At 42.9% G+C, this 26,636-nt stretch overlaps 2 protein-coding genes across 4 annotated transcripts in view; both read left to right on the forward strand.

Moving 5' to 3' along the window:
* Positions 1-365: 365 nt before the first annotated feature.
* LOC146547266 (glycerol-3-phosphate dehydrogenase 1-like protein) lies at positions 366-7,443 on the forward strand. The gene is made up of 8 exons (XM_085264300.1): positions 366-771; positions 1,290-1,467; positions 3,207-3,347; positions 3,576-3,714; positions 3,861-3,973; positions 4,059-4,292; positions 6,237-6,343; positions 6,875-7,443. Exons 1-8 carry the CDS (start codon positions 731-733, stop codon positions 6,969-6,971), a joined length of 1,050 nt encoding a protein of 349 aa, XP_085120426.1. The 5' UTR covers positions 366-730; the 3' UTR covers positions 6,972-7,443.
* A 14,519-nt stretch (positions 7,444-21,962) lies between these two features.
* The window catches only part of LOC146547267 (nck-associated protein 5-like), a 184,596-nt gene continuing 179,922 nt past the window's right edge, over positions 21,963-26,636 (forward strand). The window contains exon 1 of one of the 3 annotated variants that reach the window (XM_085264297.1): positions 21,963-22,179. In XM_085264297.1, coding sequence (XP_085120423.1) covers positions 22,061-22,179 — 119 coding nt within the window. In that variant the 5' untranslated portion in view covers positions 21,963-22,060. The remainder of the gene's footprint in view (positions 22,180-26,636) is intronic. The other 2 variants (XM_085264291.1, XM_085264292.1) reach the window with 2 other exon arrangements.

Here is a 26,636-nt window from a genome sequence, read left to right on the forward strand (position 1 = left end):
CTAATTTATTATTTGATATTTTTTGTATACGCTGAACATGTGCAGACAAGTACAACTTTAAAGATATTAAACAGATGCGTTTTGTGTGTATAAATATTTTGACAAATATGTAAAAATGTTTGATAGCCAGGAGTGTTCAATGATGGGCTGAATCATATTTATTTAAAAAGAAACGCGTTATTAATCTGCTTTGTTTTTAATGTTTTTCATACCTCGTTTTTAAATATAATGTATAAGCTAATTTACGTGTTAAATTAATTAGGGGTGTAGTGGTTTTGTTTTTTAAGCGGCATCCTTTGTTAGCAAGAGCTTTATTTTGAAAAGCCCAATGACCGGAAGCGCCTTTAAAATACGCTTTTGTTATCATGAGGTAGTAATGTGACTGGCGGTATCCCATATTTCCCGATAATATTAAATAATAACTGGCCTTTAAAACGTTCGCTTTAATATAGCGGACTTGTTGCTGTTGCATGCAGTCACCTTTAAACTCGAACCTGAATATGGGCTATGAAGCTTTCAAAAACAGTGGAGATGTCTAAACGGTGGAGATGCGTGGAGAAGGCTTTGCTGCTTATGAACTGCACATAATAAGAGGTGTAGCCGTGACAGTAAGGGCGTGGTAAGAGAGTAGCAGCGTTTTCAGGGCGTATAAGGAAGTTAAAGACTGGGGAGTAAAGGACAACAGGCTGTATTTGCAAAGCGCTCACTGTCGGAGTTTCTACTTTTAAAAATGCCCGGAAAGAAAGTTTGCATCGTTGGATCTGGAAACTGGTAACGTTTTTCTGTATCTTTTTGCCTCTTTTAGAAGTAGGAGTTCCCTTTTTTCAGCCAACTGAAAACTGATCGCTGATTTGGTCGTTTACTGGTTGCAAACCCGCTGTATTCATAATCTAATAGGCTTATCTTTACCTCTGTCCTGCACATCAGAAAGGAAGATCTGGAGCTGTTATTTACAGCCTTCCTCGATTGCTTCTAAAGAGCTGTTCGTGTAGTAGCATCCTGCTTTCTAAAATAAGGGTCTTGCAAAATAAAATCCATACACTCCTGTAGAGTACCTGTACGGAGTACCTGTGAGTACCTTTTGTGGTTCTAACTCTTGGGACTACAAAGAGTTCTCCCTTAAGGGCATGTTCCTGGAAGAAGTCCAATTCCAAGCCTAAGCATGCTTTTTTAGCCTTTTCAGGAACATGCCGTACTTTGTGCACTCACTTAATTCCCAGAGCTTCAACCTGTGGTTTTGGGTTAGGCTCAGTCCTGGCTCTCTAACCTGATCTTTGTCCCTCCCTCAGGGGTTCTGCCATTGCCAAAATTATCGGGCACAATGTCAAAGCTTCCAACCGCTTTGACCCAATGGTGAACATGTGGGTCTATGAAGAAATGGTTGACGGGAAGAAATTGACAGAGATCATCAACACCGAGCATGAAAATGTCAAGTATCTACCAGGCCACAAGCTGCCCAAGAATGTGGTAAGTGCAACAGTTACAGAAGCATCATCTGTAGATTATGCAGTCCGGTTTGCTAATTACCGCAATCTTGAAGCACACGACATTGCACCGATAAGATTGTTTAACTTTTTTAAAAGGAACAATGCAGTTTGACATGGTTCCAATACCATTGCTAATTTCCTGCCCTTGTCCCTTGTTGGTCTTTTACATTCACAATGCTCAAACAGCATAAAACTGCAATGCACTGTAATACACAGAGATACAATACATACACATACTGAAAAAATATAGCGTAAGAAAGATACATTAATAAATTAATACAATTAACCAACCTTTGACCTTTACTCTAAAAGATTTGATATCTGTAATCAAATTGATTTCAATTAGGAGTGTGTTTCATAGCTGCTGACCGTCCATATTTAGATCTGTGGTGTGGCATTTTACAGTTATGATTCACAATCCTCCTCTTACTGTTTTGTTATTGAATGCAACTAGAAAGACATCCTGGGGCCAGACTATTTATACACTCGAAAACTAATTTAAGAAAATACAAATGAGTGCATTATATTTCATTAAAATGTGAGAATAATGCCACCAAACTGGCTTTTGAGACATTATTTGCAGTCTTTGGTTGTATAAAGTTACCACATGCTTAATTATAGATCATTAAACTTGAGTTCAAACTGTCATAGAATATGAAAAATTAGAAAATATCATGGAATCTATAAATAACTAAGCTGCTGCAGTGGGTATGCAGTGTCATCTTTAAATAGTTCAGATTACGGTGCGCTCCTTAATAAGTTGGAGGTCAGAAATGTATTCTATGGAACACCCACCTTACTCGAACTTCCCACTCGGGAAGTCAGCGCAGACCAACATACCCAAAGTTACTAATCCAAGATGTTGGCACTGAACCTAAACTGTAGTAAAACTGTAAACTTTTAATCTGTGCTGTCACTGTTGTGTGTTTTTTGACTCACTCAGAGCACTTCTCAGGCTCTGTTTATGGCTGTGTGTTTTAAGTGCAAAAACACAAGAATTATGCTGAATTGCTAGTGATGTCTGAATAGCTCCACCTTGATAAGAATTTTTTTCAAACCTGTTCTTCCTGTTTTTTTGGTTTTTCTGGAACGTGCTAACTCAGGAGAGACATAATTCCCAAGTTCCAACATCAAGTTCCAAGTGGAACGCTGCATTAGTCATAATTATCTTTGCATTATTCCTTACATGCTTATTAAATATTTACCAACGTTAATGAAAAACGATATACCGCAGATACATACTGCCGTAAATTAGCATTAAACTAGTATATATATATCAGTGTACAGTGATATATACGGTTGTGGTCAGAAGTTTACAGCCACTCGTCATGGGCATGAATATCATGGTCATTTGGGGCTTTTAATGATTTCTCTGACCTGCCGTTTTTCCAGAGTGGATTGAGTGTACAGCATACATCTTTAATCACTTAAAAAAAAGAATTGGGTGAAAAGTTTGAATTTATTTGGATTTTATACAGGGTCTGTTAGTCATGATTGATCATTGGTGATCATGACTGGGCCTTGGCTTTGTTAAGAATTTGTACAACCCTCAGCAACACATATTAAAAGATTTAAGTGAATACATGTATATATTTAAGTCTGTATGTATACTTTTGATCCTGTGTGGGTTAGAGGAAATCCAAAATGAAGTGTCTTGCATACTGGCACTGTATGATTTGGTTCTGTATGAGGACTAACATGCTGTTGTCGGCTCACTAGGTGGCTGTTCCAGACATCACAGAAGCTGTTAAAGGAGCAAAGATCCTCGTCTTTGTAATCCCGCACCAATTCATTGGGAAACTCTGTGATCAGATGAAACCTCACATCGCAGAGGGAGCTATCGGGATATCACTCATCAAAGTAAGACCCTGTGACTGTTCATGTCACATTTTCTGCCAGCATAAAAGGGGAAACAGTATCCTAACCACAGCTTCTTATTTTTCTGCGGTCATGGCATCATGAGTTTTTTGTATATAATACAATATAATACAGAGACAATCACATCCTGTATGTGTCACCATCATCTCAAGGCCAAAAGCCCATTCAGGGTAGAGGTTATGTTTTAAATAGTTGATTATTGTCATCCAGGGCATTGATGAGGGACCGGAAGGACTGACGCTAATCTCAGACATCATCCGAGAGAAACTACAGATTGACGTCAGCGTCCTGATGGGAGCCAACATCGCCAGCGAGGTGGCGGATGAGAAGTTCTGTGAAACCACCATCGGTTAGATACTTTGTACAGCACATGTGTAGATAAGTTGCAGAGGAGGTTTTGTGGTGGTCAGACAAGCTAGTGCACAGTTACTTCCTGTTTTAAGTGTTGCTGGAGCAATTTAGCACTCTATGTTTAATAAACTTCATTCACTACAGGAGCAAGAAATGAGGCAAACGGCCACATCTTCAAAGAACTGATGCAGACTCCCAACTTTCGCATCGCTGTCGTGCGGGAGAGTGACACAGTGGAGCTCTGTGGAGCCTTAAAGGTAAACGGATGTTTCCATAGTCAAATTCTCCTTGTATAATGGAAAACCTTAAAATGTTTGCACCCTTCCCCTCATGCATTACTAGAATATTGTGGCGGTCGGCGCTGGATTCTGTGATGGCCTCGACTGTGGCGACAACACCAAAGCGGCGGTAATCAGGCTTGGCCTGATGGAAATGGTTGCCTTTGCCAGAATTTTCTGCAAAGGCTCAGTGAGCTCTACAACCTTCCTGGAAAGCTGCGGCGTGGCCGACCTTATCACCACTTGCTACGGAGGACGAAACCGGAAGGTCGCAGAGGCCTTCGTCAGAACGTCCAAGGTGAGTCAGAGAGGACAGTCCATCGCAATTATTGTTTTTCAAATAAGAGGAATATAAGTTACAAAAATCCAAATCCAAAGGGTAACTAAATGTTAATTATTACAATGTAAATCAAATATCTACTATTAGTATTAAGAGGAAAAAATCAAAGTTATTGAAGTGCACTACTGTGCAGTTTCAAAGGTCTTTTTTTATATAAACATTTAGCTTTAACTGTTCAGGAATTACAGCTTTTTTCTTTTTACACATAGTGCCGCATTTTCTGAGACTCAAAAGTAATTAAACAGTTGACTGTTGAGCAGTTTCAGAGACATGTGAGTGTTGTTCACATTTGCATTTCACTCAAACTCTCGATATAATGTTAAAACAGATACTAATGTAAATGAGGGAGGTCATCACTAACCTGGGAAAAAAAATCAGAGAGACAGCAAAAACTGTCGTAGTGTCCAAATCAACAATCTGGTTCAGCAACACCAAAAACCCTCAAAGCTCACAGAAGATAACTGAAGTGGATGATGACAGAATTATTTCCATCGTTGAGAAAAACATCTTAATGGCATCTAACTAAGTCAAGAACACTATAGAGGAGGTACTTATATCATTGTCAAAGTTTACAAGCAAAACGTGCCTTTATGAATCGAGATACAGAGAATTTACAGGTGGTTTGCACAAAGAACAATAAACCCAGATTAGACTTTGCCAGAAAACATCTTGAATAGCCCGCGCAGTTCTGGAAACTATGATGAACTTGTAGTAGAACAATAAAAAGAGAAAGGTGTGTATGATTAGAGAAGCAGCTCATGATCTGAAGAATACTACATCATCTATCAAACATTGTGGTGCTCATGGTGTGGTAAGGGCATGAACTGGTTCACTGGTGTTTATTGATGATGTGCCTACTGATAGAAGCGGCAGGATTAATTGTGAAGTGTACGAGGCTCTACTCCCTGCGAGGATACAACCAAATGCTGCAAAACTGTTCAACCCCAAGTTAAAACCCAAGAGTCTCACAGGCAAATAAATAGATCTTCAATAACCAAGTCAGTCACCTAATCTCAACTGAACCAAGCAGCCTTTCAGTTATTAAATACAAAACTGAGGGCAGAGAGACCCACAAACAACAGCAGCTGAAGGTGGGTGAAGTAAAGTTCTGGCAGAGCGTCTCGAGAGGAATTTCCAAGTATTAAAAACAATCCTTGTTGGTCCATGTTGGTTTCTACAATTGAGACTGAGCCTGTGAAAATCGGGGACTGTATTAAAAAGGAAAACAAAGTTTTGTTTTCTTTTAATGGCTGTTTTTTCTGAACATTTAATGCAAAAAAAACTTAAACCTCTTGAATTAAAGCTGGAAGTCTGGACTGATTCATTCAAAATCCACTGTTGAGGTGCACAGAGGCAAGACTACAAAAATTGCATCATTGTCCAAAAGGTCTATGGACCCAGCTGCACTTCATTTAACTCTTTCAGTCAGTCATGTTTTCCTTCAGACTTTAAATGGGGCTGCAGCATTTTTATCTTGAGGAAAAGTGGCCCCCGTTGGGTTTACTCTATGAATAATTGAAGTGTACACAGAGGTAGCGTGCACACGCTATCTTTGATTTGGGTCATGGACGCAGTGAAGGAAGAAGTTTAAGGGCTCTAACCAAATATTTGCTGGGCAGTCTTTATATCCCCCTCGCTCACAGCAGTGATCATCGTGGCTCAGTTCATCTCACTGTCGCCTTCTTAGTGACTTTTCTGCTAGATTTAGCTCCCTTTCAAAGCCCCTTAGAAGCAGTTTTGCTTGTCTGCTGCTTGCAGTGCTCACTCTCTGGAGACCAAAGAATGGTATCCGGGACAGCCCTGAAAAGCTTACTGCCATCAACACAATAGATCTCTATCTGTGTGTCCTTTTTGTCAACATACTTGGTTGCTCAGCCTACGCTTTTATGTTTGCTCATGCAGTCTATCGCTGAGCTGGAGGCAGAAATGCTCAATGGCCAGAAGCTCCAGGGTCCGCAGACCTCCGCGGAGGTCTACAAGATCTTAAAAAAGAGGGACATGGTCAACAAGTAAGTCCACTAATCCTTTTACGTACAGTTACGTCTTTGTTTTATTGTTTTATATTAGCAGAACCAGTTTCCAGTCTGCTGGGTACGCCTTCATTACATTAATGGTTCAAGTCGGGCTGAATATTTACTCTGGCTGTGCTCTTCGAAGATTGGGATCGAAGTTATAAATCACAATTATGTTCTTGAAGTTTTGGTATTACCGGCAGCATGAAATCTAAATGAAACTAATAAGAATTATCAGCATTCCTGCTATCTGTAATTACCTGCAAACTGCAGTATAAACAGCCATAGTCCACACAAGCGCACACACAAGTGTTTTCACTTATATCGCCTGATTACACCTCTGATTAGACCAGCAGCTGTGGGCTCATTTTTATCTTGAACCTGTCTCGGACAATAAAGGATATTAAAATCATTTATTTTTTTATAGCCAGCAGCTTGTTTTGTTCCTGTTCCTTGACCTACAAACAGTTCATTTGCAGTGTCCTCACATCAACATGCAATAAACTTTGAGTCTCCTTCCTTCTGCAGGTTTCCTTTGTTCGCAGCCGTCTACCAGATCTGCTTTGAGGGCAGACAGGTGAAAGAGTTCATCACCTGTCTGCAGAACCACCCCGAGCACTTGTAAAGTAAACGGGGTCTGCAGACATGCTCACTGCTGCTCCTTCAGTAGAGATTTACTACCACTAGAGGGCGGAAGAGAATCATCAGAGAAACGCACAATTTAACAAAACAATGACAACCCAGGGCACTTCATATTATCTCCGTCAGTGTCATTTAATCATGGCTCTTGCACAATATTTTCGCAGCATTTTATTATAAGTTTTGGGTTTTGCTTTTTTGCTTTTTACCAATTTTGCTTTTTTTTTTAAAACGTTGTGTGGCGTTAATTTCATTTGAAACTGTGGCAGGGATAAACTACCATCAAAGGCAGACCACTCCATTTGTACTACTGCCAGAATCTGTCAGTAACTATTGTCGTATGTCACTACAGGATGTCTGTTTGTAACCTGAAAATCCAGCATATTCTTTTTTAACTCTGTATGTGGAGGTGGGTTTTTTTTTTTTTTTTTTTTTCAATAAAACCATTCATAACAAAACAGTCTTGTCATTTCTTGTTGAAATGGGAAGCTGGTATCCTGTCCTGTGTCTGCAGCTTTGTGACTGAGTGGTGTTTTAGATCCCACCGTCAGTCTGTGTTGGGCTGAAAGTGATTCCCAGGAGAGCTGCAGTAACCCAGTGTGAGAGAGCAGATTAAAGAACAAACGCCGTCCTTGTCCCTACATTTCAACCCTGTTATAGGGCAGACCGGTGAAACCTTTGATATTCTTTCAACTGTCTATCTCCATCTGCTTCCCATCCCTGTTTATCTCTGTAACATGTCCATATAAGTCACATATTATGTCTCTAGTCTCTGTTTATGTATTTATTACCTTAAAGATACAATCTGTATTTTTTTAAAGGATACTGAACTTGTAGATATGCACAGATTAGCGTGTAATTACATCTTCCAACAAACTGACGCATCCTCATAAATGTGTTTATGGGTGCCTGTAGCTCAGGACGTAGAGCAGATTCTCTGGTAATCAGAAGGTTGGTGGTTTGATCCCTGGCTTCTCCAGTCTGCATGCTACTGCCTGATAATAACCCCAAATTGTTCTCTGATGTGTGTGAAGGTTAGATAGGAAAGTGCTTGTATGAATGGGTGAATTAGGTAAGTTGTATAAAAGTGCTTTGCGTGCTCAGATAGATTAGAGAAGCGCTAAAGAATCAGTACATTTACATGCATGCATAGGAGCAGGTTTGCAGTTTATGGGAGCCACCACCATATTTTCATTATTGTTATTTTTTTTTACATTTAAGTTTTTATTGATTTTGCAACATGTATAAGAGAGAGAGAAAAAACAAACAAACAAAAAACACAAGAAAACTGCTGGTGTGCACCCCTGCCCTTACAAGTCTAAAAGAAAGAAAAGAGAAACTAACTAACAGTGGGTTCCAAGAGAAGAAACACAGAAATGGGCAAATAAAAATGACGGTAAAGTAACATTTGGACCGGTGGTCACAGTTAATAATCCTTCAGATTATGATAATATGGTCATGATTTCCTGTTTGCTTCAGATAGCTCCAAAAGTAGTCCCAATGTTCATCTTTATCTTCTGTATCGTTTTTAAGTTTATTCAGCATGGACTCATGGGAAGCAGTCTCTGCCATCCACCACCATATTTTAATAAAGCGGGCTGGAAGGACATCACCCTTTACACTAATGGTGTTTTATGTATGTAGCTTGAGACCAGCCACATACATATTGCACTAAAAGCTGAGGTGAAGGAATACCATCATAGGTTTCTGGTGTTGTGGACAGGCTGATACATTTATGCCTGCACCTTCTGACTCAAGATATGAAAGACCATACCCATGTTTTATCACAGGAGAAGGGGTCCCCTTCACCAACGAAACGAAAACATGAATGAAAGGTACACCACCGGTTTCTTTGTAAAATGACCTCAAGCGTCAGCTTCAGAAATGAAATCAGGGTTTTAACAAATGAAAACATGTATAAACTTGCTTATTTATTTCTGATATTATTGTCACAGTAACTTATTGTCAGCAGATTAGATATGTGACCCTCTCATTTCTGGACAGCTGAGAAGGAGCCTGCTAAACAACAACCATTTAAAAACTATAAGCTGTTATTAAGAGCTAACGTATGCCATATTAGGCTCAGGATACAAAATACCACTTTACCTTTGATAAACAGTTTGATTACGTTCTTAAATCATAATCATAACTTCATTCAGTAAGTGTCAGAGTCGAACAATGTTGTATCCACCTAAAAGAAAGTTTCACTAAGGTTGGTTAGCAGAGGCTAACAGTAGCTAACAGCGACAAAAACAGTAGCACTTACAGACATTTCAGCACATACTCAACAACTCACCTCAGAAGTTGGACTTCTTTTATAAAGTTTTACAGTCTCTAGAGTAAATAAAGGCAAACGCTTCTTATCAAGCATTGATAGCTGAGGTACAAGGCTAAAAGCCTTCCAAAGATGAGAAAAAAAAAATCTACTATCAATTTACATCTAGCAGTGACATTTTTACAGACTAATGTGTTGAACAGTAACTTTGTCATGAATCGCTGTGCGGCAGGCAGGAGTTGGACCCAAAGTGCAGGACTCTCAGACTCAGGGAGGTGAACTCAAAACTCAGCTTTATTTGCTGGCAGGGAAAAAACATACAAACTAATCTAAACTGGGAACTTGGAAAACTCACAGAGAGACACACAGGGAGATCCACACAGCATGAGGGACGACGTCACACTGAACAGAGGGAGACGCAGACAGAAATACACAGAGGGTTAACGAGGAAAGTGGGAACACACGGGGAACACAGGTGACACTGATAATCATAACGAGACAGGGCGGGGTGAACTGAACATGACATGTACGGGTGTGAGAGTCACAAGGTAAACAGGAAGTGCACAGAGGTTCAGACAGGAGGAGAGAGAGCACGGGGAAAACACAGACATAACGGGCTGGGGAAACATGAAACAACCACAAAGGGGCACACAGGGGGTAAAAGCCATGAAGGGAAAACACTTAGGGAACAACACAACAGGGCAACTCAGAAAACATGGCCTAAGCAAGGAACAAAATACAAACATACAAGGAAACTAAGAACACTGGGCCAACATGGCCCAGGACCATGACAGTACCCCCCCCTCAAGGGCTGGCTCCAGACAGCCCAAACACAGAAAAACAAAACCAAACAGAAAACAACCCAGGGCGGGCGGCGGGGGCCCAGGACGGAGGGCTCGGAACAGAAAACAAAAGAAGAGCACAGCAAACACCGGAGCCCAAGAAAATAACCCAAACACAGAGCAGTTCAGGGGGCCGACCATGCGGAAGGCAACGGCGGAGACGTGGAAACAATTCAGGAGGCCGGCCGTGCGCAAGGCAACGGCGGCGACGTGGAAACAATTCAGGAGGCCGGCCGTGCGCAAGGCAACGGCGGCGACGTGGAAACAATTCAGGAGGCCGGCCGTGCGCAAGGCAACGGCGGCGGCGAAGGAGACGACGGAGCAGTTCAGGAGGCCGACCGCGCGGAAGGCGGTGGCGGCGGCGAAGGAGACGACAGAGCAGTTCAGGGGGCCGACCGCGCGGAAGGCGGCGGCGGCGCCGAAGGAGACGGAGCAGTCCCAGGCGTGCTGGCCATGGCCTGGTGGGCACAGGACCAGACGAGGCAGGGCCAGACGAGGCAGGGCCAGACGAGGACGAAGACTCGGAGGCAGGACCAGACGAGGACGAAGACTCGGAGGCAGGACCAGACGAGGACGAAGACTCGGAGGCAGGACCAGGCGGAGCTGCAGAGGCTGAGGCCGGGCCAGGCGGAGCAGAAGCAGAAGCCCAAGCTGGACCAGAAGCAGAGGCAGAGGCTGGCCCAGGCGTAGCAGAAGCAGAGGCAGAGGCTGGCCCAGGCGTAGCAGAAGCAGAGGCAGAGGCTGGCCCAGGCGTAGCAGAAGCACAGGCAGAGGCTGGCCCAGGCGTAGCAGAAGCACAGGCAGAGGCTGGCCCAGGCGTAGCAGAAGCACAGGCAGAGGCTGGCCCAGGCGATGACGAAGCGGTCGCAGATGGCGGCTGGACAGGCTCCTCGGGCCCTCCAGCTGATGTGGCGTGAGGCTGAACGGGCCCCTCGGACCCTCCAGCGGAGACAGGAGGCTGAACGGGCCCCTCGGACCCTCCAGCGGAGACGAGGAGGTGCTGGCCGGGCTCACTGGAACCCCCAGCGGACGAGGTAGATGGCGGCGTGGGAGCCGCGGAGTCCTGGATGAGCTCATCCGAGCTTCCAGCAGGAGCTGATGTAGAGCCAGAGAGGTTTGGGACCCCTGGCTGAATGTTAAGCCGAACAGAAGACCGTATTGCTATCGGGGACTGGGCCAATGGTTCAGGTGCGAGCTGAGCTACTGGAGATGCGGATGAGAGTGGGAGCTGAGCTACTGATGGTGGTGAAGTAGATAACTGCACGGGAGACTGAACTGAGGGCGTCTGCACTGGCACAGGGGACTGAACTAATGTCTGTTGTAACGGAGGTGGTGAGAGTGGAGTAGGCAGTGGAGTTGATGACTTCACAGGAGAATGAACCAGAGGTGAGTGCACAGGAGACTGAGCTAGAGGTGGTAGTGATAGTTGAGGGGAAAGTGGAGCTGGTGATTGAGTGGATGACTGTGCTAAGGGATGCTGCACTGGGGACACTGGAGACTGCACTGGGGACACTGGAGACTGCACTGGGGACACTGGAGACTGCAGTGATGGTTGTAGTGGAGGTGTAACGGGTGGAGGAGTGGCTGAAGTGGCTGTGGGTCGGGCGGCTAGTGGCTCAGCTACAGAGTATAGTAACGGCAGGGCTATGGGTTGAATGTCTGACTGAGTAGCAGCCTGAATGGCTGGGTGTAGTGATGGTGGTGGTGGAGGCGGCGACTGGGCTTTAGGCCGGGCGGCTAACTGAGCTGAGGGCTGGGGAACACACATTTCATTTTTAACCGAACCCTCAGGACCCTTCATTTCAGTTTGTAGCTCACAACCATCTGAGTCTAAAACAGTCTTTGGATCGTTGGAGTTATTGAGCACAGAGACACCAATCTTCCTAGTTTCATGGATAGGCTCGAAAGGAACAGGAGTGACAGTTTGAATGGCTCAATGGGCCAGAATAATTGTCCTTAAAATAAGCAGTTCTTTCATTTCCGGTGCCGCTTACACAACAAGCCGGCCCGGAATTAACAGTTTTTATTTCTGCAGGAGCCAAAAGAGTAGCTCCACCACTCACCCTAGCCGACTGTACAGGAAGAAATCCAGGCCCTCGCTGGGGCTGTGAATGCTGACGGGGTGTCTGCCGCTTCCCTGTTGAAGAGGGAGAAGGGCTGGCTGAAGGTGATGTGGGAAAACTCGGCTGCAGTTGCTCCTGCTGCGGTGTGGAAATGTTGGGTGCACTGGGGGGAACAATGATAATCCCCAGCATTTTATAAAATGCCTGTGCTGGCGTGAGCTGGTTGCTCGCAGGCTCATAGTATTCCTCGCGGTGCCGCCTCGGGTGCTTTCCTCGGGTCCGGGTCGCAGGCGTCAACAGTGGAGAGGAAACAGAAAAGTGAGTAGACGGGTTAGTGGCAAACGAAGACGACCGGAGGACCCCCAAGAACCAACCGGGTCCCATCAAAAGCCAAGCGGCGCCTCCTCATTGAGTCCGCTGGATCCTTTTTGTGGTCGCGTCGTTCTGTCATGAATCGCTGTGCGGCAGGCAGGAGTTGGACCCAAAGTGCAGGACTCACAGACTCAGGGAGGTGAACTCAAAACTCAGCTTTATTTGCTGGCAGGGAAAAAACATACAAACTAATCTAAACTGGGAACTTGGAAAACACACAGGGAGATCCACACAGCATGAGGGACGACATCACGCTGAACAGAGGGAGACGCAGACAGAAATACACAGAGGGTTAACGAGGAAAGTGGGAACACACGGGGAACACAGGTGACACTGATAATCATAATGAGACAGGGCGGGGTGAACTGAACATGACATGTACGGGCGTGAGAGTCACAAGGTAAACAGGAAGTGCACAGAGGTTCAGACAGGAGGAGAGAGAGCACGGGGAAAACACAGACATAACGGGCTGGGGAAACATGAAACAACCACAAAGGGAGACGAGGGCTCATAAATACACAGAGGGGCACACAGGGGGTAAAAGCCATGAAGGGAAAACACTTAGGGAACAACACAACAGGGCAACTCAGAAAACATGGCCTAAGCAAGGAACAAAATACAAACATACAAGGAAACTAAGAACACTGGGCCAACATGGCCCAGGACCATGACAAACTTATATTATTTTGAAATTAAGCAAAACTAATTAGTTAACAAAGAACTAGCTAGCATAGTGGTATTTTGACTAAACTAAGATGCTTGCAAGCTTTAAATGATGTTGATGTTCAGTTTGAGATCTTAGCTTGATAGCATTAACACGTTTGCCAGTTAAAACTATAAATTATAGTTGAGGTTCATAGCGCTTTTACTTTTGCATGTGACAGTTTAAATTCAAAGGAATTACCAAAGGCGATACCAATAAACTAGATGGCCAGGCATTGTTTTTGTCAAAGTTACTGGAAACTCATTAGCGATTAATGAGTTTCCACTAATTTTTCCAGGACTGCTGAATGTCACCACCGACTGTCACCTAAACAATGGGTTAGATAAACAAAGAGATGTGCTGGCCAATCTTAGCACTTTCTCTTAGCCATAAGCAGTAGCTTATGCTAGCATTGTAAAATACCCTGAAGTTAACGTTAGATGGCGGCCCCTCCTTCAGCTTGGTTCTGCTCAAGCTTTCTTCCTTTCTAAAAGGGAGTTTTTCCTTCCCACTGTTGTGAAGCGCTTGCTCATAGGCACTGTGTGATTGTTGGAGTTTTCTCTCTTATTGTAGGGTCTTTACCTTACAAAATAAAACACCTTGAGGCAACCACAGTTTTGTCCCATCCTTAAAGATTCTGCAAATCGGCTGATTTTCTTCTCTGCTTCCCTGACATTCTTTGAAATTGTGTGTGTGTGTGTGTGTGTGTGTGTGTGTGTGTGGGGGGGGGGGGGGGGGGGGTTGTATTGGGGTTTTTTTTGTTTTAGAGGGTTTTTTTGCAATCTTATGGGTGCAAACATTCTGGATGAAAGATGTGCATGGAGATCTAAGTGGTCTTTATAAAGCTCCTGTAATCCATGATGGGAAAGGCACCAGTTTCAGGGGGTGCACAGTGGGTTGGGATAAGCTTCCACAGGTTCCCATGGGAGAGCCGGGTCTCACAAGTTGATGCCCTCATCTCCAAACAGCAACTGTCATCAGCTGGGTTTTGTGGGAACCCTGAGACTCTTGCGGTGGTTTGACAGAAGCCCAGATTCCTTGGTTCAAAGAGAAAGCTCACCTTCAGATGAGACCCGAGCTTGAAAGAAGAGCTTAATCACCACAGTGGATACAGACGTACACTGTCTGAAAGTGAGAAGCCCTTTGGACAGCGGAGGACAGCAACATCATCGAGTCAGTCTGGGAATCCATCAGGTTCTGGAAGCTTCTGCTATAGCCAGGTTATCCATTGGTTGATAACAGGTGTGTAGTTATACTCACATGGATCTGCATGAAACCAAAGCCTGCCTCATTTTGAATTGGTCAAAAAACGTGGAAACAGAAATCTTGCAGAGATTCCCATAAATATACAAATATCTGTTGATAGAGATATGATATGACTCCTTTATCTTATTGACTCTTCAAGATAAAATATTAAGAATTACCTTTTGAGCTGCAGGAAAAAGTGAGTAACTCCACATCAGATTGATCTTCTCTGTTGACAGCTTAGTGGGAATCAACTGTACCAAGTATACTGATGAAAATCCCTCCCCATCACGAAGAGCTGGCTGATTAATACATTGTGTATGTTTTGCTCAACTTGTGTGAAAGGTGGAATTTAAAAACAGCAATTTGTGGTTTTAGTGGGAGTTGCACGCACCAGTTAAATAACAAAGAGACTACTTTGTACAGAAGAAATATTCCACATAAAAGCTGTTGACAGTGCTGTTTTGTTATAATGAGATTTTGCAGTGTTTACATTTTTTTACAAGTACCACAAACTAAATCACATTTATCTCCATTCTGAAGAGTAAGAGAGAGCTCTGAGTCCCCCCCCCCCCCCCCAAAAAAAACAAACAACAAAAAAAAGCAAACCTAAGGATAAATTGAATATATGGTATCTGAAGCCACCAAATGACAAAGTTAATGCCCTCAACATAGTGCTGTATTTTGCTGCACACTTCACCAAAGAGTTGCTGGAGATCATAAACTACATAGAAAGCCTCTGTGACATTGGCATCTTGGTTTTATGGAGACAGAAGCTAACAAACTCTGTTAGGACAGGGCGGCGACTCCTGGCGACCGCAGGTCACTGGGGAAAAATAGTTATTATACCCTAACTTGCTGGTGCGACCCCTACATGTTAGCAAACACTCACCAAAAACTCGCTGAACAGTAGTGAAACTGTGTGCTGCAAAGTAGAAAGACAGTCTGTTTGTCTTCAAAGTAGATGTTTGAAACATCTTAGTTTTACTTTTACTCTAAAAGTGAACTTTATTTAATTCCAGTTTGCACCTGACTTTTTCAGGTTTCACCTCTGCTCGGCAAGTATTTGGTGACTATTTCCAAGTTGCCGTCTTCCATGCAAGCGACAGGCAACTGGGCCAAGTGACCAAGTGAACTTGGTGCAGCACCCTCTTTGGACTGTTTCTAGGCCTGTGAATGAGACCTTAGCAAGCTGAATCTTTAGACTGTATAGATGTAATATATTCATTTCAGTTCACTTTTATTTATATAGTGTCATATCACAACAACAGTTGCCTCAAGGTGCTGTATATTGTAAGGTAAAGACGCTACAATAATACAAACAAACTAGAGAAAACCCCAACAATCAGACATCCAACTATGAACAAGCACTTTGGCAACAGTAGGAAGGAAAATATCCTTTTTAACAGGAAGAAGCCTCCAACAGAACCAGCTAATCTCATGCATATTACAGTAACTGAATTAACAGATGGGATTATTTTAGGGAAAACAGAAATTCCAAAGGTAGCTTAAACTCCAAATTTCATTCTACTTCCAAACATGTTAGGCTTCCTTCTCATTCCACCGCAAAGCTTCCCTTTGGATTTGGCGTTGTGGTTACGACCAGAGTGATCATAAAGCAGTCAGCTCAGCCGTATGCTGCAATAAGTTACAGCTCTTTCGGCGTTACCTATGCAGATTGTCCTTTATCAGGGGGACATTCTGTAATTGAAATACCAGGAGATCCCAGAGGCCCTGATGTGCTGCAACACTGACAGGATAGAACATAAATACAAATTTGTGTAGACGTTGATATAAACCACATGCCGTTAAACTATGACAAAGTGGCACAGTGGCTAATTTACATATAAACATTGGAAAACATATTGAATCTGATCAGATTGCCGGATTCCCGTGCATGGGCGGCTGGTTCAAATTTCCCTCTGAGGAGCAGGAAGTGGCTTTGTGCATGGCCCACGCTACACTGACAAGTTGGAATGCCACTTCAATGTTATTCGCAGCTGCGCTGGGAACCCGGCAATGTCCCCTTTCACATCAGTGGCCCCTACCAAGCATGTAAGCGTGGACCCCGAGAGGGACACAAGAGCGGCACATACGGTAAAGATTTCAACTTCCACAAATCACATGCAATGTGCCGTTTGCGCTGAAGTCAGCTTCTCCGAGTCCAAGGGAGATCGAGTTAAGGAGGTTTAGCTGAACGGGATGTAATGCAGGAAAGAAAACAGGGACTGTGTCAGCTCTTTGTCTACTCAGATATACAATATACTGTAGTGATGAATTGCGGTTACTCTCTTGGTGCTGTTTTGTAGATTTACATGCAGACTGATAGTATTTCAGATTTAATCGAAGAGCTCTTTTCCTATTTTGAAAGTAGAAAAAAAAAACAAGACTGGGCTTCCTGCCAAGACTTTATTGTAAAGATTAAATTAATTTCATTGAGTTATGGTCAGTAATTTCCTGATATGGATTGCTTTCCATCTCATCTCTGTCCATCTCCCCCCTGGCTGTTGCAGAGAATCGATGGCTGTCTAGAGGGAGCGAGGGGCAAACCATTTCTTGTGGCAATTTTTTCCCCCCGCTCTTCTTTAGGTAAGGAGATGTGACAGCCAAACAAAACCTACACAAACAGACCTTGTGTTTTCACCCTATGTTTGTATGCAGTGCCACAGCCAGGCGTCCTGCCAAGCTCTTACCCCCCCACCCCCCCTGCCAAAAAAGACAAACCAAAGCAACCGCAGGCACCACTGCCTTCATCCACCCCTGTCCCCCCTCTTTTTTCTTCAGAGTGCTGGCAAACACAAAAGGAGGCAAAGAAGCAGAGCCTGGGTGCAAGTCCCCATGAATGTGCAGAGATTAAGCCGAGGCGGTGATGAAGTCGGCCGGAGAGAGGTGAAGGATGAGGAGGAGGATTTGAGGAGAGGAATAGGAGTGGTTGTTATTCCGCGGACAAGATTCAGTGCCCTTTGCCATTGAGCCAGCGCCAGCTGGGACGAGGAGTGGCATCCTATGCTTTCTTGCTTTCGGATTTTCTCTCCGCTGCTCATGTTTTCAATGAGAGCATTGTATGAGCCGGAGGAAGGATATGAGGTCCCATTTGGCTGTCATTGACATGTAAAAAGAGTGTGGCGGTGACAGCTGATGGGATCAGTGGCCTGTAATTATCTGAGACTAGACTCTCACCCCTCCATGTCAAACACACACACATGCAAAAATGTAGGAGTGTCCACATATGAAGATGTAAAGGCGAGATTAAAAATGATGAACAGGACCAAACGGCAGAGGCTTGTCTGCCCTTAGGTAATTTTATGAGTTATCTATTAGCCTACGTGTGAGGTTTCACCTTGACGCGAAGCTTGGGTGCTATAAATCTAAAGGCGTTAACCATGTGGTCTGGCCCGGGGTGGCCCAGATATGTTTAAGAAATAGAAATAAATGCCACAGGGCTCAGGGGAGAACGTTTGACGCAAAACTGAGATGTTTATCCACAGGAGACACAGGTGTGACAAACCAACTGTGAAGAACAGCCGTTACACCACATGAGTCACATCTGGAAAATAGTGTGATGTGGTGCGGAGTGCCTTAATGTGCTTTTTGTTTTGTTTTGGGATTTTTTTTTAAAATCGATATCATCCAGAAAGTACAACATTAACGAACATTAGCCGCCTCCATCATCACTGCTTGCTGACTGATTTCCATTTTAGTGGTCTTGGTTTTGCATAGTTTAGAAATATAAAAAAAAAAAAAGAAAAAAAAGAAAAAAAAAGAAATATAGACTGTTTAAACCATTAGCTGTGTATAATATTAAGGATTTTTGCTCTTCTTTAAATAAAGTAATAGCTGAATTCCTCAGCAACATACAAGGTTAAAAAATGAAGGAAAATGTAAAGTACCACAAAACTGCAATTCCTCATATGGCCACTGGAGGCTTGTCACAAAAGTGAGTCAGTCAGACCACGTGACTTTCGCGCGTTGCATTGTAGGTACGAGTGGCAGCAAAATGAAAACACTGCATGAAGCGCTAGCATTTCCAGCACCGATAACCATTAATTTAGCAGTTTTAATCCCTACCTGCATTTTATTTGCCCCCAAAACAGTTATGTACAAAACGAAGGAGAACATGGCAGGTCCGTACAAAGACAGACTTGACGAAAAGGCCAAAAAAAAAAAGGTATGAAGAAAAAATCAAAGGAGTGAAAGAGTTAGACCCATACGAGCATACAGACTGGGCTAAAGACGTTAGCGTGCTGCCCAGCTTTCATCACGCTCATATTTATAATTATATGTTCCTAAGTGTGAGTGCATACACTCAAGAAGTGTTTAGTAACTTCAGATCCCTGCAACAAGCCCAGTTTCAGTTTACCGACGGATGGGTACAGGACACTGACATGTTCCGAGTAGCCAGATATGTAGGTGGACACCAGGTTTTATTGTAAGTGAAGGGCAACCCCTTAAAAAAACGGACAGAGCAGTGGAGTAGCCAAGGCAATAGAACAATATAAAACTCTATTACTAAAATATAATTTATTTCACAAAAAAGATTAAAAACAGTTAAAAACACCCCTGGCCAGGGAGAACACACAGTAAAAACATAAAAACAACATTAAAAGTCCAGTGGTGTCAGCCACAGCATTAAAATCCACTAAAATCGGAACGGGGCAAAGAATACCCGGCGGTGTCCCCGGCCGTCCTGTCTGTCTCTTCGCTCCGGAGTACTGGAAGAGAGAGGGGGCAGCGACAGTCACTATTCTTTCCAGTGAAAGGGATTTCTTGTACCACGGTGTGTTTTGGGAGTTTCCCCGCAATCCAAGCCCTCTGTTGCCTCTTCGTGACTTCGGAAACATGACTTGCACAATTTCTCTTCCACGAAGGAATCCGATAAAAACCGATCGCTTTACCCGTTGGCTTCCAGTGGCTGTCATGTGACCAGTTAATAATCCAACAGCTTCTTGCCAGTCTTGTGTCTTTAATTCCCCAACTTATTGGTGAATCGCTGTTAGCTGCTACTAGTATTCACTGTTGTACCAGAATTGTACTCAGTCGCACACAGTTTGCATTAAAGACGCCTGCATGATTGCAAACACTCACCAATAGTCACCAAACAGCCCTTTGAAATGTCTTGTTTGCAGCAGTCAAGGGCAACTTTTGCTCTAAAGGCAAATGTTCTCCCTCTTACTACAGTTTGCTGAGTAAATTGTGTTTGCAGACAAGTTGGTGTGTTCCATGCAAACTCCAGGAGACTAACAACCTGCTAGCAATCAAATCTATTGCAAGGAGGTTTACAGGAACACCTATTTTTCCTGAACGACTAGATTTTACCAAATGATCTCTGGATCTGTGTGACTCTTTTGTCAGTCGTCCATCTCTGGGCATGCTCAAGTCAAATCGCAGTTAAAACTTTGTGTTAGTTCCAAAGCCTTTTATAGCCGTCCTTTTTGAGGTTTTGGATGAAAACCTGAAAACTGTTTGAAAAGGGACGATGTTACTCTCATTTGGACAACCATTCGTAAAAAGAGAGCTTAAGATAGAAAAGCCATAGCTGGCATCTTCATGACCTCTCTTCAGCTGGCCTGTTTGCTCCATAAAACTGTGTAATCGTTTCCAAACATACCACATAAATGACTTGATTTATACCGCAAAACTTACCACCATGGGTTTGCTGCTTGACAACAAAGCAAAAAGAAAAAGAATTTAGGAAAATAGAAATATTTTTCTTTCCTTATGTCAAGATAAGAACACATCAGAACGAGTGGAGGAGGCAGATGTGGAAGACAGGATGTGATTTAGGAAGGAGGAGCAGATTCGGTCAGTGTTTCTTCACGAGATAAGCACGCACAGGTGTTTACATACGCACATACACGCACACACGGTGCACGCGTATACTGCAGACTCCACCTGTCAGCCACTCAGGTTCATGAGGAACCTGTAAAAAGCTCAGAATAACAGGGGAGATATTTACACTGTCAGCAAAAATAAAAGCTAACATTTACCTAATTATGCAAATTCAAGTCTACAAATGCTAATATTTCAAATTCAAATCTAGCAAAAGACATTTCTCTCTTCACTCCAGATTCAATAAATAAATCACAAGCTTCCAATTATCCAGTCAAAGATTTCTATTATGAAAAGCTTAATGAAGAAGATACGGTGGTTCTTGTATTATTAACCCTCTCCTTGATGCTGATCAGCGTAACACCATGCTGCTCTTTATCCCATTAGCTCCTGACATTTAGGTTTAATTGAATGCCTGTGATTGCAGGATGGCCGGGGATCTCACTCTTTCTTGTGTGCTCTGCCTTCAAAGCAGCTCAGAAATCTTTTTAGGTGTTTTTGTGTGTGCATGCGTGTGTGTGTGCGCGCGCATGAAGTCATTTATCTTCCAGCTCCCCACCGCCCCGGCGTATTGCAATGTCGTCAGCTCACTCCATCTTCTTCTGCCTCCGCCGAGTGAACAATGTTGCAATGCAGTGAGCTTACGGGGCAAGAATGCGACAAACAGAATGGAATTACTGCAGAAATTATTGCATTTGAGACCGCAAGGAATGTAGCAGAGACGGGCTGAAAGCAGACCATTTGTTCACAGCGGTTAGGGATGAGAAGCGGTGGGCGGTCGTGCTGAAAAACATGGAACCCCGGCTTATTTCAAGCAAATGCACTTTGTGTTTTTGGTGCATCCTGCAAAAAATCAGTAAAACAAACCGAATTTAAGGAGATATAGCACGAGAGATGAGGTTAATACAAGTGGCAGGGCTGCTCTTTGAGCCTCGGATGGGTGGCAGCGAAGGAATGCAGACTCTCTGAGGAGTGCCCTGCAGAGAGGGCAATGAAAAGCAGAGTGCTGGTGGTGGCTCGCGGCCGGCACAGAGAAGTATACTTGGCAGTGAAGCCGAGAGTCATGTGCCTCCATTTAAATGAGAAGGAAAGAGAGGCAGGGAAGGGGAGGGAGAGAAATACAGGCTGAGCTAAGAGGCTGGGGAGTCCGCCAAGCCAAGACACTTGAGGAATGCAAAAGCAGGCCTCTCTTTGCAGTAATGCCATTACTGCTGTCTGAGTCAGGCAAACAGCTCTTCCAGTCCAGTCAGCAAGTCTCGCAGCCAGTGTAAACACATGACAGGTAACACCTGAAAGCCAAGCAGAGAGAGGTGAATCCTGGGAAAGAAGCTCCTCTTTAAGAGCTTCCCAGCAGTATAGTGTTTCTCTTTTATATTCTGAGGAACCATCCATGTGTTTGCACATTTCTGTATGTGTGTGTGTGTGTGTGTGCAAGGGCGCGCTCTGTGTGGTGTGACTCCTCCGGCCCTGGCAGTTAGTTAATAAACGCAGGCCTGTCAACAGCTGCTGCTGATGTAATGTGGAACTTCTCCTCACTCTCCTTATCCTCCCGCCCCACCACGCCTCCCCAGCTCCCTCCTGCACCAGCACCAGCACCACCACCCTCCCTCCCTTCTATTTACAAGTCTCACTGGGTGTTGCTGCAGACTTCCAGAGCTGGCAGCACAGATAGTGTTGTGTGTTTGTGTGTGTGACTTCCCTCCTCCCCCCCCTCTGTGCAACACTTCCAGGGGAATTTACAACAGCATGTTTTCAGCTGCCATCAAAGAAAGGTCCACATCATCAGGTTGTCTTCCTAGCCAAAACACTCCTGACAGTCTGGGAGCTGCAGACCTGTTGAGTGGAGAGGATCCGGCTGGCGCAGAGTAAGTTTGGATTCCTGCTTGTTTGTCTTCTGACATTATGGGAAACTGAGCAGTTTAAACCTTCATTGGGCTAGCTGACTAATATCAGCTAGTGCCAATTTGATGTTTAACTCAATTTGTATTGTTTTCTCCTGTAGTAGTAATAGTAGCTCTGCAACATGAAAGTTTTTTATTTTGCTGTTTTTCAGTTGTTTTTATTCATTTAAATGGAACTCTTACTTTAAAACTCCAAGATTAATCCATGAAGCTGACAGTTGAGCTTTTATGGGCTAATTATAGTATTTACAGTAATGTTTCCTCTGTCTTATATTATGCAAATTAATGCAAAGTCTGTGGAAAGGTAGTTAAAATAGTTTTAAAAAGGCCAGTTAACTTGTAATTAGTACCTGAAACCCCAAAAATGTAAATGCTTTGTGATTTAGCTGGTTGTAAGAAGCAATTTCAAGATTTCAGAACAAAATTTAGCCAGCTATTTACTAAGCTAATTAGCTTTGTAAGTAAGCCCAGTTGAATCTGTGATTGCTATCCACTACTTATTTGCCACCCAGCATGTAGCCGTATTAGTAATTGGCTAATTTCTTCTTCTTCTTTTTTTCAAAATGAAATAAAAATAAATACACTTTTGAGAACTGCTTTTTGCTATTGGGAAGTCAAAATTTCAGGTTAGCATCTTGCTACAAATGAGCTAGTCTATTAATTAGCCTATGCAATTAGCAACTAGGCTAGCTAATTTGTAGCTAGGATAATTAGCTGAGCGAGGAATGTCAAGCTAAAATAAAAATGCTGTTTAGATCAAAACATGTTTAGTAACATTTTAGCAATGCGCTAATTGGCAAATCATTTAGCTAAAGAAAGAGCTAGTAAAGTTGTTTTTTACAATATTTTTTGTGATGTTTAAAAATATGAAATTACTGATATGTAAAATTGCTAGATGTTGGTGTGCAAATAGATATAAAGGCTTGTATTACTGTGTTTGTTTGTTTTTTAAATAAAACAATATCAAAGAGGTGGTTTAATTTAATTCTGAAATATTAAAATTGCTTGATTACAACTAGCTCAAGCAGATTTACAAAGAGTCTACATTTATTACAACTGTCATTTTAAAAAGCATTTTTATAATATATATTTGTGGAATTTATGTAACGTAAAGCAGACTAATCATTACTGTAAACAGCTCAAATTAGCCTAAAAACAAAAAGTGATAAACTCATAAAAAGACATGAATGTGTTTGGTTTTCACATCCTTCTTTGAGAGAAAATGCACATTGGAAAACATCCGCATAGATAAACATGCACAAAAACGCTGTTGTTTCTCAAGCTGTCAGCAGAAGCCTGCTGATGAAATGCATGTGTTCAGTTTTTCAGCAAGCTGCCCATCGCATGATGCTCGCATACCAAGCTGAGAAGGGGGCACAGTTGTGTATTTTGATAACGCTTGGAAAATTCCTCTGCCCTCTCTTGGCATGCTGCATCACTACTGGGCCTTTGGAGAATATTTTTCTGGCTTTTTTTCTACCTGAAGCACTATCATGAGAGAGTTCAGTGGAGAGTCACGCTGCTGAAGCACGCTGCAAGTCCCCCAGCAGGATGTTCAGTTAACTTTTTTTTTTTTTCCAGGATGTGTATGTAAAATGTCCTACGCATCTGGTGGGATAATCGCAGGGAATTGCAGGGACTCCCCTCATGAACAGGATGACGACATTGTAGTCATTGTTTTTCTTTTTTCTCTCCGACAGACCTCCGACCCCTCCCTCCTTTTTCTTTTAAACCCCCACATTAAATTGCCTGCTAAATACCACTGACTAAAGAGGGCAGACAGGTTCGGGCACAGTCTTTGTTACTGTAAGTGACTGAGAAAGACATCTCACTTGGCACAATTTTACTTAGGAAGTAATGAAAGCAAAGTACACGAGCTTTGTCAGTCTTCTCAGCCAAGCTCATCTTTAGTGAACAAGTAGGCTAAGTCAAATATTAATACAATCTTCAAAGAAGCATCCCGACTGTGAAGGCTTCATGCAAATTCTGTAAAATGTATCATTAAATGGTATGAATAAATAACATCACAATGTGGAGGACTCCACATTGAGACAGAACTGGAGCAAAGCGAGTGAAAATATAAGCACAGCCCTGTTTAAAAATGCAGAACTAGGTGTCAAAAATCTGTCTGGTTATTGCACACCAAATGATTTACAAATGCCTCCGAGTTACAGCTTAAAAGCATAACGAGGAGCTCCGTTTGTTCCTTACTTATTAAATATACAGGATTGTTTTTTCTCCCTTAGTCACGCTGTCCTTGCCTGTGAGCGTTTGGCAGAAACGTGGCAGACAACTGCCAACATTTGCTGGTTCCAGCTTCTGAATATCCAAAATCTGCTCTAGATTACATCTGATAGAACTGAACACTTGTAAGCTATGGACTGTTGATTTATGAAACAAGAAGCTATTTTAGCCCATGGGATCTGAAAAGGTGGATTTCTTTCATCTTGTGTGCAAAATCTTATCAACTTATTGTGGAAAGAAGTTTTCATTTGGTCTTTACCAGGCATTATCTTGCGCACAAAATATGTATTTGTCATATGAATGAGTCATCTTACCCAAGTAATAATTTTATGTAAACTGGGATCTTACTGAGCTAGTGAAGTAGTGGTAGTTCCTCTTCTCACTCGAGTAGTCTGCCATAAACTCCCATGTTCAAATGCTAAATTGTACATTATTAAAAATCAGCTTCACAGCCTTACTGCTTTACTTTATACTGTAAGGTAAAGAGCCAACAATAATACAAGGAAAAGCCCAAAATCAGATGACCGCCTATCAGTAAGCACTTGGTAACAGTGGGAAGGAAAACCTCCCTTTTAATAGCAAAAAATCTCAGGCAGGACCAGACTGAGGCTACATCCACACTAATGCGTTTTTGTTTGAAAACGCATCATTTTCTCTCTGTTTTGCCCTCCCGTCCACACTGAGATGGTGTTTTCCCCAAGGAAAAACGCAGCGTTTGGAAAACGCTCTCGAAAACGGATACATTTCAAAACAGAGCTGTCCCATCGCAGTGTGGACACTCGAAAATGCAGACTTTGGAAAACGGTGACGCATGTTGGTCATGATGCAGTCATGTGACCACTTAACCCAAGTGGTAACATGCTTTGTCTTGCCATTTCGCCGCCACGGTTCAAAGAGCCGGAATGTAAATAAATGGCAGAGGGAAATGACACAGGTCGAGTTGTCTTGCGTTTCACGCATGCGCGGAACGGCAACGTCAGCGTTTTCGGCCGTTTTTGTGTGGACGCGGAACTCTTTGAAAACAACTGAAAACATGTTTTTCAGATGAAAATGCCGTTTTCAAATCTATCCGGGCTAGTGTGGACGTAGCCTGAGAGAGGGGCTGGTTGATCCAGCTGGATAACTGAGTAAGTGGAATGGCTTGAATGACAGATGTCCTGACCTGAGTCTGGTGGGGCTAGTCTGCTCTCTTTTTACTTTGGTAGAACAAAAAGATTGGAGGTTGGAGGTCAGGTTAGCGGAAAACAAATATGCCATACACACAAGTAACATTAATGAGTCCAAGGCTAAACACTACCTGGACTTTCATAATAGTAACTCTTCTACAGTACAAGCGATTGGAATTAACCACATTCCTCTTTCAATACGATGAAATAATTTACCAGGGCTCCATAACCAAAGGGAAGCTTTTTGGATTTATAAATTATAGGCCACTAAATATCCTGGCTTAAATGAGGACTTAGATGTTACTTCTTTTTTTTTTTTTTAATAAACTTTATTTGCCCTTGAAGATGCATTTAAATGATCTGCAGTGTATGGTGCTCTGAGGTGTTTTCTTGTCTGATTTGGACTGAATCTTGTGAATGTTTCTTGATATCTTTTTGGGCTCTTGCATTTAACCGGATTATTGAAGACTCATCCTATGGGTAAAGTTTTACTGGTGGAATTTTCCACTCTCACCCTAATTGGAAATTTGGCATGATCTAAAATATCGCCATGTTGGTGTCATTCGTACACCATCATAGTAATGTTGGTCCAGGATCAACATTGCAACTGACCTATGACAGCTGAGCATTAAGCTAGTATTAGCCTAATGCTATTAAAACTATCACTATCAAACCATTGATTGGTCAATTGCAATATTGATCATGGACCAACATTGTTGTGATCATACAGGAACAACATTAGCATGGGGATTTCAGATACACACTAGTGGAACACCGTTACAAAAGATTCAGTTTGTTCATTGTTGCTTGTTGGAGAAATGTGTTGGAGTTTTGGGTTGAATATGGCCATGCCATGAGAGTAAATGGATTTGGAGTTATGGGATATCCATACATCTAGTCACCGTGTATGTAGTGTTGGAGCTCCAAAATCTTACAGATATTGTGGCCACCTCAGAGGTTTGTACTTCAGTTTTGGTGAGTTAAATTCTACTGTTTTGTTAGTTGTAGATT

This window comes from Mchenga conophoros, linkage group LG23, assembly GCF_057382185.1.
Source record: "Mchenga conophoros isolate Kocher_MC1m ecotype Shallow Benthic linkage group LG23, M_conophoros_male_GT1.1, whole genome shotgun sequence".
Lineage (NCBI taxonomy): Eukaryota > Metazoa > Chordata > Actinopteri > Cichliformes > Cichlidae > Mchenga > Mchenga conophoros.

Excerpts from the sequence above, each read along its gene's own strand:
- LOC146547266 (XM_085264300.1), top strand. The coding sequence starts at position 731 with ATGCCCGGAAAGAAAGTTTGCATCGTTGGATCTGGAAACTG. Across the intron at positions 3,348-3,575 it reads TCGGGATATCACTCATCAAA|GGCATTGATGAGGGACCGGA; the intron begins GTAAGACCCTGT and ends ATTGTCATCCAG. Across the intron at positions 3,974-4,058 it reads AGCTCTGTGGAGCCTTAAAG|AATATTGTGGCGGTCGGCGC; the intron begins GTAAACGGATGT and ends ATGCATTACTAG.